The sequence below is a fragment of the Microcaecilia unicolor genome, chromosome 1, assembly GCF_901765095.1.
Source record: "Microcaecilia unicolor chromosome 1, aMicUni1.1, whole genome shotgun sequence".
Classification (NCBI taxonomy): domain Eukaryota; kingdom Metazoa; phylum Chordata; class Amphibia; order Gymnophiona; family Siphonopidae; genus Microcaecilia; species Microcaecilia unicolor.
In genome coordinates this window covers 733,738,826-733,757,114 of record NC_044031.1, presented here as the reverse complement: position 1 = coordinate 733,757,114, position 18,289 = coordinate 733,738,826, and the positions used below count along the sequence as shown (strand labels likewise).

The following is an 18,289-nucleotide window of genomic DNA, read 5'->3' as shown; positions in this document are numbered from 1 at the left end:
GATTTCGCATAACATGATGTGTGATTTGGTGGCCCTTTGCTAGGTGAAAACATCTGTGCACGAATACAGTGAGTTCCTATAGCCAAACCCTCCAAATGACACAATGATTTAAAATGTAGTACTCTAACCGATGCCAATACTTCCTATAGTTTTGCTTGCTTTAAGTGTACTAGCTGAAGGCTGCGCGAGGAAGGGAGAAACATAGATTAACCTAATTGGCTTCAACTTTTTGTCGTCATGCTCAATCAAGCCTCCCTGCTTTCTCCAACCTCTGTCCTCCAACGTCCTGCCCCCTCTGACTCTGACGCAACTTCCTGTTTCGACGTTGTGTCAGAAGGGGCGGGGAATGGGATGGGGCAGCATTGGAGAAGGAAAGCTATGGGAGTGGTGGTGGGCGACTTCAGGTATGAATTTGATGGTAGGATGGGGCGGGGGTGGTTTGAAGGACAGGTGCCGTGATCGCGGAGAGGGAGAAGAGGGGGAGACACGTTGGACCAGGGAGGGAGAAATGGCAGACCACGGGGAGGGGAGACTGGTCACCGAATGTGTGTGAAGAGGGGTGCTCAGCGTGTGAGACTGTGTGTGAGGGCAGGCGAATGCATGTGGCTTGGTATGAATCTACCAGCCTTTCCAATATTGCAGTTAATGTCTTTGGTACACAGCTGGTGGGTATGGCAAGCTGATTAAGCGTAATATTAAAAATAAAGAAGTACTGTAATAGTGATGTGGAAGGAGTAGGTGCTACTGATTGGACCCAGACACATTATTGAAAGAGAGCCTGGTGTGCTGAATTAAAGATTTTGGCATTAAGCAGACTGACCAGAAATTTGTATCTGAAATCAAAATTTATTTTCTTGTGCTGAACAACATACTGGTGGAATTGTACTAGTTGGATGGGGAAGAGAGAGGTGCGTTAATGAATCAAGTGGACTGATGATGGCACTACAGAAAATATGCTTGAACTCCATTTCCTTTCTTATAAATGCATATTTATTTATTTTATTTATTTATTGCATTTGTATCCCACATTTTCCCACCTCTTTGCAGGCTCAATGTGGCATACTGTGCTAACGTCATGATGTATATGATATGTCTCATAATGCATATTTGTCTTTGTGTTTTTAAGTTGTATTTATGTATATTATTATTATTTTATTATTTTTTGTATTTATTATTTTTTATTTGATTTTGCCCACACCTTTTTCAGAAGTAGCTCAAGGTGAGTTACATTCAGGTACACTGGATATTTCTCTGTCCCAGGAAGGCTCACAATCTAAGTTTGTACCTGAGGCAATGGAGGGTTAAGTGACTTGCCCAAGATCACAAGGAGTAGCAGTGGGATTTGAACCGGCCACCTCTGGATTGCAAGACCGGTGCTCTAATCACTAGGCCACTCCTCTGTAACTCACCCTAGGCTTTGATGTAGGTGAAACAAACAAATTGAAAAATATAAATATGGTAAATCTGATGAATGCATATACAATGCAAATGTAGCAGACCCCTTAGCTGAGGACTTCCAAAACTGTGGGTCATGACCCGAAATGGGGCTGCAAAACCTGTGTTTAGTGTTGTGTCCTGGGTGGCCTGTACGTTGAAATGTCATCAGCCCATCTTTCTGTGGCTATGATAATGTGGTTGTGGCCACAGAAGGTTTGATAAGCACTGATTTAGGTGCCTAGCTCTGCTTGTGTGATAAGGAAGACCACTCTCCATACCGGTAGGGTCCTGGATGGACAGGAGCAAGGAGGATTCACTTTGATGCCCTATAGTTGTTGGAAGTTTTAAGTGACATTTGGCTCTTGCAGTTTCTCCACACTCTCCTCATTCACCCAAATGAAGTCATTCAGTCCAGGTTTTGGTGGTATATACAAAAATAGTCTTTACTGGTTGATTATAAGCAGATAAAACTGTTATTGTCACAGACAAAAATAAAAAGACAAGAATATGTAGAAACTTGGAATTTTGTTATATGGAGACTCATCCTCCTCCTTCTGGCTTCCAAGTAAGGACTTTCTCTTCTTGCATTCTTTACTCCTCTCACAGTTGGGACCTCACTCTTCTGACTTACAACCCTCTTCATTAGCTGCTTTTCTCCTCCCTTACATCCTGGAACAAGTACATCTTCCCTGCAAAACACCTGAAATACTTCCACAATCCATCTCTTCCACTGGATTCCTTGAACCAAAGGGGGACATCCAAAAAGTGCACTCCTCCCACCTCCTCTCTTCTGCCAGTCTCTCTGAGACCAGGGGTAATTGATCTAGATCCGTTGGGGTAGTAATCCCATCTATCTTCAGCAATCTTGTAGGACGCTCAACAGGGTGGTCCAGCCACTTTGACTTCTGTGTGCTTACCCCAACCAGACAGGTTTTTGGAACTAAGACTTCTCATCTTCCACTCTGGGGGCTTCTTTCTTCTAGTCCTTCTAAGTTCTACATTTTGAGAGATAGGGACCCAATGTGATCCTGTAGCTTAACTCCAGTGATTATACCGGCTGTTGTGTTTTGGATGAATTGAAGTCTTTACAATCAGTGTTGTGGTAAGTCAGCATATAACAAATTGCAGTAGTTCAAATGTGAAGTGACCAATGCATGTGTAATTGTGCATAGGTCTGAACTCATCAATTAGAGCTATAATGGACGAGTATTCCAAAAATTATGGAAGCATTGTTTAACTTTGGGGTTCATTTTCAAAGCACTTAGACTTACAAAGTTCCATAGGTTTCTATGGAACTTTGTAAGTCTAAGTGCTTTGAAAATAATCCTCTTTAGCTCCTATTTGTTCCTGACTGGCTAACTCAATCCATCCAGTCACTCAAAACCATAACCTCATCCTTAGGATACAGGATCACATTGCATAATTGAAATCTAGCACAAGGAAAGACAACTGAACTCTCTTTACCTATAACATCTGTTTTAAACAATTTGGTTTCAATCTGTTCCTCTGAGGACAGGGAAATATTTTTTGAACCTGAATGTAACTTGCCTTGAACTACGACTAAAAAGGCACAAGCTAAAATCCAAATAAATCCCAGTTCACAATATAGTTGAATATCATCTGCATATCATAAGTACATAAGTAATGCCACACTGGGAAAAGACCAAGGGTCCATCGAGCCCAGCATCCTGTCCACGACAGCAGCCAATCCAGGCCAAGGGCACCTGGCGAGCTTCCCAAACATTCTATACATGTTATTCCTGGAATTGTGGATTTTTCCCAAGTCCATTTAGTGGTGGTTTATGGACTTGTTCTTTAGGAAACTGTCTAACCCCTTTTTAAACTCTGCTAAGCTAACCGCCTACACCACGTTCTCCGGCAATGAATTCCAGAGTTTATGCGTTGGGTGAAGAAAATTTTTCTCCGATTTGTTTTAAATTTACTACACTGTAGTTTCATCGCATGCCCCCTAGTCCTAGTATTTTTGGAAAGCATGAACAGACGCTTCACATCCACCTGTTCCACTCCACTCATTATTTTATATATCTCTATCATGTCTCCCCTCAGCCATCTCTTCTCCAAGCTGAAAAGCCCTAGCCTCCTTAGTCTTTCTTCATAGGGAAGTCATCCCATCCCCGCTATCATTTTAGTCGCCCTTTGCTGCACCTTTTTCAATTCTACTATATCTTTCTTGAGATGCGGCGACCAGAATTGAATGCAATACTCAAGGTGCAGTCGCACCATGGAGAGATACAACAGCATTATAACATTCTCACATCTGTTTTCCATACCTTTCCTAATAATACCCAACATTCTATTCGCTTTCCTAGCCGCAGCAGCACACTGAGCAGAAGGTTTCAGTGTATTATCGACGACGACACCCAGATCCCTTTCTTGTTCCGTAACTCCTAACGTGGAACCTTGCATGACGTAGCTATAATTCGGGTTCTTTTTTCCCACGTGCATCACCTTGCACTTGCTCACATTAAACGTCATCTGCCATTTAGCCGCCCAGTCTCCCAGTCTCGTAAGGTCCTTCTGTAATTTTTCACAATCCTGTCGCAAGTTAACGACTTTGAATAACTTTGTGTCATCAGCAAATTTAATTACCTCGCTAGTTACTCCCATCTCTAAATCATTTATAAATATATTAAAAAGCAGCGGTCCTAGCACAGACCCCTGAGTAACCCCACTAACTACCCTACATTTAGAGTCTGGTGTGGTCCCGGAGGACTGGAGAAGGGCGGATGTGGTCCCTTTCCACAAGAGTGGAAGTAAGGAGGAGGTTGGGAATTACAGACCTGTCAGTCTGACCTCGGTGGTGAGTAAGCTAATGGAAACACTTCTAAAATGGAGAATTGTGAGGTTTCTCGAACTGAATGGAATGCAGGACCCGAGGCAGCATGGCTTCACTAGAGGCAGGTCGTGTCAGACGAATCTGATTGATTTTTTTGACTGGGTGACCAAACAGTTGGTCGTGGGAGGGGCTCTGGATGTGTGTATTTGGATTTCAGCAAGGTCTTTGACACGGTTCCACACAGGTGATTCATAAAAAAACAGTTTCCTTGTGTGGGACCTAGAGTAACAGACTGGGTTTAAAAATTGGTTGAATGGAAGGAGACAGAGGGTAGTGGTAAATGGAGCTTGCTCTGAAGATAAGGATGTTATTAGTGGAGTACCGCAGAAATTGGTCCTAGGGCCATCTCTTTTTAACATCTTTGTGAGTGATATTGCGGAAAGGCTGTCTGGTAAGGTTTGTCTCTTTGTGGATGATACCAAACTCTGCAACAGGGTAGACACACCGGAGGGTGTGGATGACATGAGGAAGGACATAGCGAAGCTTGAGGAATGGTCTGATATTTGGCAACTAAGATTTAATGCTAAAAAATGAAGGGTCATGCACTTGGGTCACAAGAATCCGAGGGAACTGTACAGTATAGGGGGTGAAATGCTTCTGTGTACGAAGGAAGAGCTGGATTTGGGTGTGATTGTGTCTGATGACCTTAAAATGGCCAAACACAGAAAAAGTGATGGTCTAATCCAGAAGAATGCTTGTATGACCAGCAGGAAGAAAGAGGCCCTGTTTAGAATACTGTGTGCAATTCTGGAGACCACACCTATGGAAAGATATAAACAGGATGGAGTTGGTCCAGAGGGTGGCTACAAAATTGGTAAGCAGTCTTGGACATAAAACTTATAAGGACAGGCTTATGAACCTCAACGTTTATATGCTGGAAGAGAGGAGGGAAAGAGGAGATATGGTAGAAAGATTTAAATATCTCAGGGGCATTAATGTACAGGAAGAGAGCCTTGTTCAAATGAAGGAACACTCAGGAATGAGGGGGCATACGATGAAGTTCAGAGGAAATAGGCTTAGGAGGAATCTAAGAAAGTATTCATTTACGGAAAGGGTGGTGGAGGCGTGGAATGGCCTTCCAGTAGAGGTTGTGGAGGTAAGGACTGTGCATGGGACAAGCATGTGGGATCCCTTAGGAAAAGGAGGAGTTAAGGGTTACGGAGGATGGGCAGACTGGATGGGCCATTTGGACTTTATCTTCCATCATATTGCTATGCTTCTGTTTAATACCATAAGACCTAATAATGTGTGATATCCACTGCAAATACACATTAAATAGGGGAGGTGGATACTTGTTTTCCATACTACATGCTGATGAGACCTTATTGCCCCAAAGCACGTATTATGATCTTTCCTGCTGACAAGATGAAAATCACTCATGTGCCTTGATTTCGACACTGAAGGCTCGTAAATAGTATGGACTGCTGTGGCAGAGGCTGCGAAGAGAACCAAATAGGATAAGCACACAGCCACAACCATCATCTAGGGTTCTGGGCATATCCTCTGTCATACTTAACAGAGCAGACTCTGCACTGTACCCGGTTCAGAATCCCGACTGCTGAACCGCTAGGATGCCATTATCTTCGTGGGCTCCATGAGCTAAGACACTGTCACCTGTTCAGTTAACTTCTACATAGATAGTACATATGATATAGGTTTTAACCCATGCTGCTGTAAACTGATCTATTTATATGAGACTTTGTTTAGGTTTTAGAACTTAAATTCAATTTTTTAAAAATTATATCTTTATTACATTTACAATTTATTTCAAGTACAATTCTTGAAACAGTAAAGATGACTATAAGTCATTGTAGATAATAGGAAAATAATTATTACATACTTAAAATTAAGTCATGATCTATTGCTCATCTTTAGTCCACAATATTAGTCCGAAGTCTCTTCATCAAGGCCTCAACAAATATGAACTCCCATACACATATCCAGAACTGCCCTTAAAATACCTCACTGCCAAACCACTTTCATGTTTTTTTCACTATTACTAAATGCACATTTTCTATATAATTCTTATACAATTCTTAAATATTTCTTACTATGATTGCTTGCTAATGTACTATCATGTTACTACTACTACTTAGCATTTCTATAGCGCTGCCAGGGTTACGCAGCGCTGTACAAGTTTAAACATGGGGAAGGACGGTCCCTGCTCAAGAGAGCTTACAATCTACCATTCATGTTACCCAAAATCCTTTTGTTATACTAAATGTATACTTTCTCATGTATTCTCACTATTCATGATGTATTGTAAGCCACATTGAGCCTGCAAAGAGGTGGGATAATGTGGGATACAAATGCAACAGATAATAATAATAATAATATGGAGGCAAATCAAAACAAATATATCAGGAAAATTTAAATTAGTATTCAATTTTTAAAATGTGCACTTTCAGTTTGAGTTATCTATTGAGATCCCCACATTGTTCACCCAGAATTATCCAATGTCTACTATCACAGTGCTGGTCATGTTCCTGGCTAGTTTGAAATGTCAGATTATTTAATTTAATTATGTATGCTGTGATTTAGTTTACAATTAGGCTTTTATATCAGTAACACTAAGGGGCTCATTTTCAAAAGAGAAAAACATTTTAAAGTGGCATAAATTGGCATTTGGGCGTTTTGCTTGTCCTAATGTTCAAATTGCAATTTTCAAAACCCATTTTCTAAACGTTTTTCTACGCTGTTCTAAGATGTTTTCAGCTAGACCTGTTTTAATAACGACTGTGCCACAAAAAAGTGCCCATAATGACCATATGACCACTGGAGGAATAAAGGAATGACCACCTCCCACCCCTCAAAGTTGTGAAAGAAACAGTACATACCAAACTCTGTGACCGCATCAGATGTTATGGCCAGTCCTGTTAGAGCAGCAAGCAGGTCCCTGGAGTAGCATAGTGGTCAGGCCCGTAATCCACTCTGTTACACTTGTGGTGGAAAGTGTCAGCTCCCCTCCCCCAAAACCCACCCAAAACCTACCGTACCAACATATAGGTGACACCTGCAGACATAAGGGCTATTGTAGTGGTGTATAGTTGGGTGCAGTAAGTTTCTGGTGGGTTTTGGAGGGCTCACCATACAATATAAGGGGATAAGGGTGAGGTATACTTTGGGACCTTTTATGTGAAGTCCACTGCAGTGCTCCCTAGGGTGCCCCACTGCTTTGCTGGGATGTCTGTGTGGCCAATCTACTAAGAATGCTGGCTCCTCCTACATCTCAATGGCTTGATCTTCGGTTTTTACTTGGACTTTTTTGTGTGTGTGAAAATGGACCAAAAAAAATAAACGTAGTGAGTATAGCAGCATCTAGAAAAGGGCCATTTTTGAACCAAAAAGATAAACATTTTTCGTTTTCAAAACGCTATATTCACCACTTGAATTTTAGACATTTTGAGTAAAATGTCTAAAGTCAGATTTAAATGTCATATCAAAAATGCCACTCCACAGATCTTTTTTTTTTCTTACATTTGTACCCCGCACTTTCCCACTCATAGCAGGCTCAATGCTTCTTACATATTACATACAGGTACTTATTTGTACCTGGGGCAATGGAGGGTTAAGTGACTTGCCCAGAGTCACAAGGAGCTGCCTGTGCCGGCAGTGGGAATTGAACCCAGTTCCCCAGGACCAAAGTCCACCACTCTAACCACTAGGCCACTCCTCCATCTTATAATCTTCAGGGCTCACTTATTAGTTATTCTTTCTAAAATGATCAGTGGGCTTCATCATGAAATATATGGGGACAGACAAGATCTTAAATTGTATTCTGTGGAAGAAAGGCGGGAGAGGGGAGGCATGTCTCATTTTATTTTTTGTTACATTTGTACCCCGCGCTTTCCCACTCATGGCAGGCTCAATGCAGCTTACATGGGGCAATGGAGGGTTAAGTGACTTGCCCAGAGTCACAAGGAGCTGCCTGTGCCTGCAGTGGGAATCGAACTCAGTTCCTCAGTTCCCCAGGACCAAAGTCCACCACCCTAACCACTAGGCCACTCCTCCACTGTTGCTACTATTGGAGATTCTACATGGAATATTGCTATTCCACTAGCAACATTCCATGTAGAAGTCGGCCCTTGCAGATCACCAATGTGGCCGCGCCGGCTTCTGCTTCTGTGAGTCTGACACGTCAGACTCACAGAAACAGAAGCCTGCGCAGCCTTCTACATGGAATGTTGCTAGTGGAATAGCAACATTCCATGTAGAATCTCCAATAGTAGCAACATTCCATGTAGAATCTCCAATAGTATCTATTTTATTTTTGTTACATTTGTACCCTGCGCTTTCCCACTCATGGCAGGCTCAATGCGGCTTACATGGGGCAATGGAGGGTTAAGTGACTTGCCCAGAGTCACAAGGAGCTGCCTGTGCCTGAAGTGGGAATCGAACTCAGTTCCCCAGGACCAAAGTCCACCACCCTAACCGCTAGGCCACTCCTCCACTCTGGAATTGAGGGGAGGGTCATAGGATAACGGTAAAAAGGAGTATCTAAGGAAATATTTATTTACTGAAAGGGTGATGGATGTGTAGAATGGCCTCCCAGTGGAGGTGATGTAGACAAGGACTGTGTCTGAATTCAGGAAACTTGGGACAGGGGAGAGGAAAGGAAAGGATCGTAGAGCTGATAAGTTGATATGGATGGTTAGGGCATGCAGTTATGATGAAGAAACACTGAGGTGAATGTTTAGGAGGCTGTTACAGCTGTGTTGACATCAATCTGAGATTGGAGATCAAAGAATTGATCTTATTTTGTTTTTTCAGTTTTCTCTGGAGGTGTCATTGTTATTAAAGCCTCAGAATGGCATTTTCTGACAGGAGGGATGCACCTGACATCCCTGACTTTGCACTCCTGAAAAGACTGGCACGAGACCAGTTGATCTATCTACTGGAACAGGTTAGTAATGAGACCATGCAAAACCTGACCTATGCTGGAAAAACTGTCAACGTTATGTGTTTTCTTATATAAGTAGATCTAATAAGAATGTGATATTTCATCAGTTTATGTGGCAAACATAAGAGTAGCCATACTGGGTCAGACCAATGGTCCATCTAGCCCAGTATCCTGTTTTCCAAACAGTGGCCAAGCCAGGTCACAAGTACCTGGCAGAAACCCAATTAGCAGCAACATTCCATTCTACCAATCCTGGAGCAAGCATTTGCTTCCCCATGTCTGTCTCAATAGCAGACTGTGGACTTTTCCTTCAGGAATTTGTCTAAACCTTTTTTTAAACCCAGATACACTACTCCATAGGGCCTATATATCCCAATATCAGGCTGAAAAAGCAGGTTGGGTGCCTGTTGGTCAATGCCTCAAATGTCAGCAGGGAGATGATACCTTTTTTCACGCATTTTGGCGATGCAGTGGCATCCAAGCGTTTTGGAGGTCGCTTCATCAGTATTCAGGGACTTTATTTTAATCAACATGTAGTCTACTCTTGGAAGGGATTTTTCTGAATAAATGGGAGGCATACGGGGTTTCGGACAAAACTTCCCGTTTATTTTTTAGTAAAGCTTATGAGGTGGGGAAGAAATGCATACTCAAGCATTGGGTACATGACGAACCTCCCTCATTCTGGAATTGGAGAAATAGAGTGCATGCTCTCATGTTGTGGGAGGCAAGAGCTGCAAGGGGTTCTCCAAAGGAGCGAAGGGCTTTCATATCTATCTGGAACTGTTATTTGCAAACTATCTCCCATAAGGCTAGAAGTGCTGTACTGAATATGTTTTAGAGTGTTTCATGAGTAGATACTCATGTATAGGATTGTTTTGGGGTTCTTAGATTGGGTAGGGGTGGGAGGATTTGGAGTATTGGATGTTATTGTTCCCAAGATGGCCTAGCGTTATAAGATCCCAAATGCCAGTTTCAAAATCTGACAAGGTAAAGGTTTTGGGAAGGAAGGGGGGGGGGATATGACTATTTGATAAAATTGAACGGAAAATGGGGCGGTGGGGTGATGGGGAGGGAGACTTATCGAATACATAAAAAAAGGATCATGTGTTACTGGGTTGTTGCTGGCAGATGTTCTTGTTTATTGCTCTGTCATGCTTGCTTGCTTGATGTAATTGTTTGATGTGTTTGCTTAGATTTGTTGTCCAGCTGTATGTTGTTAGTTTTGTTTTGTTTTGTTTTTTGATCCTGAATAAAAACCGTTAAACCTTAAACCCAGATACGCTAACTGCTGGTACTATATCCTCCAGCTAAAAGTTCCAGAGCTTAACTATTTGTTGAGTGAAAAAGTATTTCCTCCTATTTGTTTTAAAAGTATTTCCATGTAGCTTTCTTGAGTGTCCCCTAGTCTTTGTACTTTTAGAATAAGTAAAAAATCGATTTACTTCTACTCGTTCTACATTACTCAGGATTTTGTAGACCTCCATCATATCTCCCCTCATCCATTTCTTTTACAAGCTAAATAGCCCTAACTTCTTTGGCCTGTCCTCATATAAGAGGAGTTCCATCCCCTTTATCTTTTTGGTTGCTCTTCTTTGAACCTTTTCTAATTCCTCTTTTTTGAGATACGGCGACCGGAACTGAACGTAATACTCAAGGTGCGCTTGCACAATGGAGCGATACAAAAGCATTATAGTATTTTCAGTGTTATTCACCATCCCTTTCCTAATAATTCCTAGCGTCCTGTGTGCTACAACACCTTGATCTTTTTCTTGAGTGCTGACCCCCAAGGTGGACCCTAGCACCAGATAACTATGATTTGGATTATTCTTTCCAATGTGAATCACCTTGCATTTGACCACATTAAATTTCATTTGCCATTTGGATGCCCAGTCTTCCAATTTCCTAAGGTCTTCCTGCAATATTTCACAGTCCACACGTGTTTTAACAACCTTGAAAAGTTTTGTATCATTTGCAACTGTAATCACCTTACCCTTCGTTCCATTTCTACTACTACTACTACTACTACTTAGCATTTCTATAGCGCTGCCAGGGTTACGCAGCGCTGTACAAGTTTAACATGGGGAAGGACCGTCCCTGCTCAAAAGAGCTTACAATCTAAAGGTTACAAACTATGTAGTCAGTGTAGGTATCATGAGTGGGGAAGGTGGTTATGCGCCAAAAGCAAGGGAGAAGAGATGGGCTTTGAGTAAGGACTTGAAGTACCGGTCCTAATACAGATCCCTCTGGCACTCCACTGTTCACCCTCCTCTATTGAGAGAAATGACCATTTAACTCTACCCTCTGTTTTCTGTCCAGAAATCAATTCCTAACACCAGAACCTTGCCTTCTATCCCATGATTCTTAATTTTCTGGAGGAACTTTATCAAAAGCTTTCTGAAAATTTAGATGCACATCAGCCGGCTCACCTTTATCCACATGTTTATTCACACTTTCAAAGAAATGAAGCAAATTGATGAGGTAAGACTTCCCTTGGCTGAACCCATGCTGACTCTGTCTCATTAAACCATATTTGTCTTTATAATAATAATAATGTTTCCACTATTTTGCCAGGCACCGACATCAGGCTTCCCAGTCTGTAATTCCCCGGATCACCCCTAGAACCTTTTTTTTAAAATCAGCATCATATTGGCCATCCTTCAATCTTCAGGTACTATGGACTACTTTAACGACAGGTTACATATTACTAACAGCAGATCAGCAATTTCATTCTTCAGTTCTTTGAGTACCCTTTGATGTATGCCATCTGGTCCAGGTGATTTACTACTCTTTAATTTGTCAGTTTGGCTCAGTACATCTTCCAGGGTCACTGAGATTTCTTTCAATTCCTCCACATCATCACCCTTGAAAACTGTTTCCTGTACAGGCAGATCTCTTACAACGTCAGTAAGGACAGAAGCAAAGAATTCATTCAGTTTCTCCGCTATGGCCTTGTCCTACTATTACTACTACTATTTAGCATTTCTATAGCGCTACAAAGCATACGCAGCGCTGCACAAACATAGAAGAAAGACAGTCCCTGCTCAAAGAGCTTACAATCTAATAGACAAAAATAAAGCATGCAAATCAATTAATGTGGGGGGAGTGGTTACAAGTCAAAAGCAATGTTAAAGAGGTGGGCTTTCAATCTAGATTTAAAGATGGTCAAGGATGGGGCAAGATGTAGGGGCTCTGGAAGTTTATTCCAGGCTTAGGGTGCAGCGAGACAGAAGGAGCGAAGTCTGGAGTTGGCAGTAGTGGAGAAGGGAACAGATAAGAAGGATTTATCCATGGAACGGAGTGCACGGGAAGGGGTGTAGGGAAGGACGAGTGTGGAGAGATACTGGGGAGCAGCAGAGTGAGTACATTTATAGGTTAGTAGAAGAAGTTTGAACAGGATGTGAAAATGGATAGGGAGCCACTGAAGCGACTTGAGGAGCGGGGTAGTATGAGTAAAGCGACCCTGGCGGAAGACGAGACGGGCAGCAGAGTTTTGAACCGATTGGAGAGGGGAGAGGTGACTAAGTGGGAGGCTAGCAAGAAGCAGATTGCAGTAGTCCAAATGAGAGGTGACAAGGGTGTGGATGAGGGTTTTGGTAGTGCATGGAAAGAAAGGGGCGGATTTTACGGATGTTGTAAAGAAAGAAACATCAGGTCTTGGCAATCTGCTGGATATGAGCAGAGAAGGAGTGTCAAGTCTCTCGAGACTTGTAAAGCTGTTTCTTAAGAGTTATTTAGCTATAAGTCTCAATATCTTGAAGTATAAACCCCTAGCACATCAACACACCTAAATCTCTTGTTCTTTTCTGAACTTCCTTTATTGAATAACATAGATGATTACTCACAGTTAGATGTTCATAAGCACAAAGGAACCCTGTAGTTTCATGAGCTGTATCAGTGAAGAGAAGGTAGAAGTTTAAGTGGGATCAGCTCATTGCAGGGATAAGAAAAGTAGTTCCCTGAGCGTCCCTTTTGCTCCTTTGTGATCTAATGGTCGCACGGATTCCCTTGCAGGCTTTCTGCTTTTGATGTATCTGAAAAAGTTGTTACTATGACTTTTAGCCTCTGCGACAAGTTTATTAGGAGTATAATAGCATTAATTCAGGAGGCAAAGGCATACTAAGTAAATCGTATGGACTGATATGGTTCACACAAGTCATTTTAGACTATGGGTTTTAGTTATTAAGGCTTTTAACCTAACCCACCCCCCCCCCCCCCCCAAAAAAAAAAAAAAAAGCAAAAAACCTCCATTATAGGGGAGGCAGGGGAAGAGATTTGATATAGTTATACCCAAAACAGTTTAAACATTGTATACAGATACTTTCTTTGTCCCTAGTGGGCTCACAATCAATGTTTTTGTATTTGGAGGAGGAGTGGCCTAGTGGTTAGGGTGGTGGACTTTGGAACTGAGGGACTGAGTTCAATTCCCACTTCAGGCAGCTCCTTGTGACTCTGGGCAAGTCACTTAACCCTCCATTGCCCCATGTAAGCCGCATTGAGCCTGCCATGAGTGGGAGAGCGCGGGGTACAAATGTAACAAAAAAAAATGACTTGCTGAGGATCACAAGGAGCTATGATGGGAATTGAACCCAGTTCCCTATGTTCTCAGGCCACTGCACTAACCATTAGGCAACTACTCCACTCCCTTTTACTAAAATGTATTAAAATCTGGTCTTCACGCATTTTAACACGGGACTTTCCTGCACACTAAGCCCAGATTTAAGACAGCAGTATTTAGGGCTTTTAAAATGTTTATTTATATTTTTAGAACATGGGACCTGCAGAAAATTAATGCAGAAGCACTTAACACCTTATTTAAGAGGTGCTCCATCTCTGGCTGTCTTCAAATCTAAGCTAAAAGCCCACCTTTTTGATGTTGCTTTTAACTCCTAACACTTATTCACTTGTTCAGAACCCTTATTTTATCATCCTCACTTTTATTATTCCCTTATCTCTTATTTGTCCTGTTTGTCCTAATTAGATTGTAAGCTCTGTCGAGCAGGGACTGTCTTTTCATGTTCAAGTGTACAGCGCTGCGTACATCTAGTAGCGCTATATAAATGATAAGTAGTAGTGCTAAGTTCTCTCATGTTAAGTCTGTGTTATCCAGTTAGCATGCACTAATGTGAATTCACTAGCTGGATAAAACTTCCCTACCCCAAAAAATATTTAAAAAAGAACACGCTAAACCCACATTAGTAAAAGGACTCCTGTGTTTGTGAGTTTTATGAATGTTTTTATGTCCACCATATTGATCAGTCTTGAACTGGAATTATGATTTATGTGCCATATGAAATACATTTACATGAGCAAATTAAAATTAATTTACAGATTAAAAAAAAAGCGTTCATGTCAAGTCTATTTCAAAACTGGAAAAATGTGTAAATCTGTTTTATGTGTACTGTGTCTAGTGTCACGGAGCATATGGGACAGGGAATCCTAGTGATAGTGTGACATCCCAAAATTCATAGGAAGAGCCTGCTGAAACCTGAATGGTGCTGCCTGGCCCTGCAAAAGGATATCCATTAAAAAAAAATGATGAATGAAATTATTTAAAACACAGCTAGTATGAGAGAGCAACATTTTCTGAATGTTCACCATAAAAGTTGTTTGTTTGTTTTTTTAATTTTAGGGCACAAAAATCCCAGGCACCAGCAGCAAACTTCTAGTCACCTGGCGACATGATGCCTGAGATTTCTGGAGCCCTGCATTAGTTCCTGGGTGCATCCATGGAAGTGTGAAGCAGAAGCGGTGATACGTGCTCCTTCACCTCCTTCCATATAATAACGTAATAAATGATGGCAGAGAGAGACTGAAATGGCCCGTCTTATCTGCCAGAGGAGGTTAGGGTGCCCAAGCAGGCTACCCCCATGTTTTGTTTACGTACAAAAGTTATTTCACTGCTTTTCCAATTTAAGGTGCCCATAGGTGGGCTTAGTTTGGGGGGAGAGGGCAAGGAGTGAGGAGGTCATGTTCGCAGTGGGGGGAAGGAGAGCCAGTTCAACAGCAGCACCTGGAACATTTGGGGAGATATTGAGGCGTATTTTCAAAGCAACCTATGGAACTTTGTAAGCAGTGGTGTGCTGGTAAATGTTTAACAACAGGCTCTCTCCCCGGTCCCCCTCTGTGCCCCCCCCCCAAATTGCAGAGCTGGCTATGGCCGGGGAGAGAGCCTGGGGGGGGGGGGGCGGCAATGCATTACTCCAGGGGGAAAAAAATTAAATGATCCCAGGTTCCAATCTAATTCATGTTTAATGTGCGATAAAATGCCATAAATAAGTAAATAAATATAAACTTTTAATGTTGAGCACCTGATTCTCAAAGTGAACATATTCCAAATACTATAATGAAAATAAAATGATTTTTTTCTACCTTTGTTGTCTGGTGACTGTTTTTCTGATCATGCTGGCCCAGTATCTGATTCTGCTGCTATCTGTCCTCTTAACTCCATTTCCAGGGCTTCCTTTCCATTTATTTATTTCCTTTCCCTCCTTTCTTCTTCATTTCTGGTCCTCAGCCTCTGCCTATTTTCTTCATCCATGTGCAGTTTTTTTCCTCTCTTCCTTTCCCCTCATTTCATCTCCTTCATCTCTCTTCCCTCCCCTCTATGTCCAGCAATTTCTCTTCTCGCCCTGCCCTCCCATCCATGCCCATCTGTCTCCTGCCCCCTCCATTCATTTCTATCCAGCAATTCCCCTCTCTCCCTGAGCCGTGCCCTCCCATCCATGCTCCTCTGTCCCCTGCCCCCTCCATTCATCCCTATCCAGCAATTCCTCTCTCTCCCTGAGCCCTGCCGTGCAATCCATATCCATCCATGCCCATCTGTCTCCTGCCCCCTCCATTCATCCCTGTCCAGCAATTCCCCTCTCTCCCTGAGCCCTGCCGTGCAATCCATATCCATCCATGCCCATCTGTCTCCTGCCCCCTCCATTCATTCCTGTCCAGCAATTCCCCTCTCCCTGAGCCCTGCCATGTCCAGATGGTCCTCTCTCCCTTGCCCTTCCGCTCCCATGTCCAACTGCCTGCCTGCCCTGGCGCCCTCTTCTCCCCCCAAGGATCCTTTTTATTTTATTTTAAATTTACCGGCTCCATCCGAGTCTGATCGCATGGGCAGCAGCGTCACTGAAAGCGCTCCCCTCCAGAGTCCTGACGTCTCTAGCAGAAGCTTCCTGATTCGTTCATTCTCAGTGTCCCGCCCTCGAGGAAGCTTCTGCTAGAGATGACGTCAGGACTCAGGACGGAGGGGAGCGCTTCCAGTGACGCTGCTACCCATGCGGTTGGACTCAGACGGAGCCGGTAAATTTAAAATGAAAGAAAAGAAAAAGGGTCCTTGGGGGGAGAAGAGGGCGCCAGGGCGGGTAGATAAGTGGCGGACCAGCCCTGCGTGAACCGACAGTGGGGGAGAGTCAGCGCTGGCAGGGTCAGTGAGGGACCGGATCCGGAGGGAGGAGGGAGGGAGAGCCGGCTCGCGCGTTTCATCAACTGGCTCGCAAGTCTGAGCAAAATTTAACAACCAGCTCTTGTGAGCCGGAGCGAGCCGGCTCCAGCACACCACTGTTTGTAAGTCTAAGTGCTTTGAAAATTAGCCCCATTGTCTCGTTTATGGAGGTGCCCATGCTTGTCACTGAGGCAGAATTCTGTGGTTATTTCACATAATGAGGGATGAACTGATGTCACAGGCACTCCTGATGCTGGACAGGAGATGCCTCAGCAGCAGAAGAATGCCAGTAAACCATCCAGCCATGGGAAACTCTCCTGGCTGGACAGCAGACCTTTCTGTTTAAAGGACGATACAGTTCTTAAAAATGGAGAGAAAATAGAATGTATGTTTTTCTTGTAGCTACCCGGAAAAAAGGACTTGTTTATTGAACCAGACTTGATGAGCCCTCTGGACCGCATTGCAAATGTCTCCATTCTGAAGGTATTTGAAAATTCTCCCTTTAATCTGTGAATAGAACATTAATGCCCCACTAGGAGGTTGCTGGAAAAAAATGAGTGTGCTCAGGCTTTGTGCATGGTTAGTGTGGCTTTAGTGCACAAATTTTGGGGCACATGACACAGGAAGAGATTTGTGCTTAAAGCTAACCTGCACAAAGCTTTGAGTGCACAACGCACTTAAAATCATTGTAATGAGGCTAATTCACTGTTCAGCACAGTAGTTTCCAGTTGTTGTTTTTTAGCAGTTGTGCTTTCAGAGTAGGATGTGATCAGGTTATTTAGTCAAATAAAACCCCTTCTTGTAAGAACTTTTCTTTAAAAGATTTGCATGATCCTTCCATTCTACACTGAGAAAGGATGACAAGTGTCCTAAGTGTGCAGAAAGTGGGGCCCACCTCGCCTGTCCGTCCATACAGCATTTGTGGACACAACTGACTGCTCATGTTTCCCGGTTTTGGAAACTTTGTTGGTCTCCAGCATGCCGCTTGTTCTTTGGTATCTTTTGGATACAGGGGAGTCTGCCGTTGGGTATGCGTGCTGCCTTGAGGTGATTTTGCAATTGTGGCTTTTAGCGGATGCTCCTACTGTCTCTCACTGGCAGGCTGCCATAATTCACCTTTGTGCTTTGGAGCACAAGGGGATTCCAGATCTTGCATCTTCCAAAGACTAGCTTTTTCTTCGGATTTGGGCACCCTTCTGGGACACATTGACTCCTGTGGCTCGCAGCCATATCCTGATGTGTAATAATTTTGGTTCTGTTGTTTTGGTGAGGGGGTGGGGTTGGATGGGATATTGGGGGAAAAAATGTTCCTGACATTGATGTTCTTCTGTGTGTTGAGCTGGTTTACTTTATTGGCTCCATGGTTTTGATCTCATGCCTTGTTAACTACTTTGGTAACGGGGTTGTCATTAGGTGCCAATAAATGACTTATTAAAAAAAAAAAAAGATTTGCATGACTTAAAGCTTGTCAGATTGTAAACTCATTCTATGTATTTTTTTCCTTAGCAACATGAAGTGGATAAGCTTTATAAACTGGAGAATAAGCCAGTTTACAGCAACAGTGACCAGTGAGTTTTACTTGACAGGTGCTTTTTAAATGACTTTAGAGGTAAACTTTTCATTTACACACAAAAGTTGCTTTAACCTTGTGGTGCCACTC

The 18,289-nt window shown here is 42.8% G+C and overlaps 1 protein-coding gene across 1 annotated transcript in view; it reads left to right on the top strand.

Moving 5' to 3' along the window:
* The first annotated feature begins 335 nt into the window (after window positions 1-335).
* The window catches only part of VPS33B (VPS33B late endosome and lysosome associated), a 93,180-nt gene continuing 75,226 nt past the window's right edge, over window positions 336-18,289 (top strand). Inside the window, exons 1-4 of the mRNA XM_030189666.1 lie at window positions 336-404; window positions 9,065-9,197; window positions 17,032-17,112; window positions 18,136-18,197. Coding sequence (XP_030045526.1) covers window positions 9,102-9,197; window positions 17,032-17,112; window positions 18,136-18,197 — 239 coding nt within the window. The 5' untranslated portion in view covers window positions 336-404; window positions 9,065-9,101. The remainder of the gene's footprint in view (window positions 405-9,064; window positions 9,198-17,031; window positions 17,113-18,135; window positions 18,198-18,289) is intronic.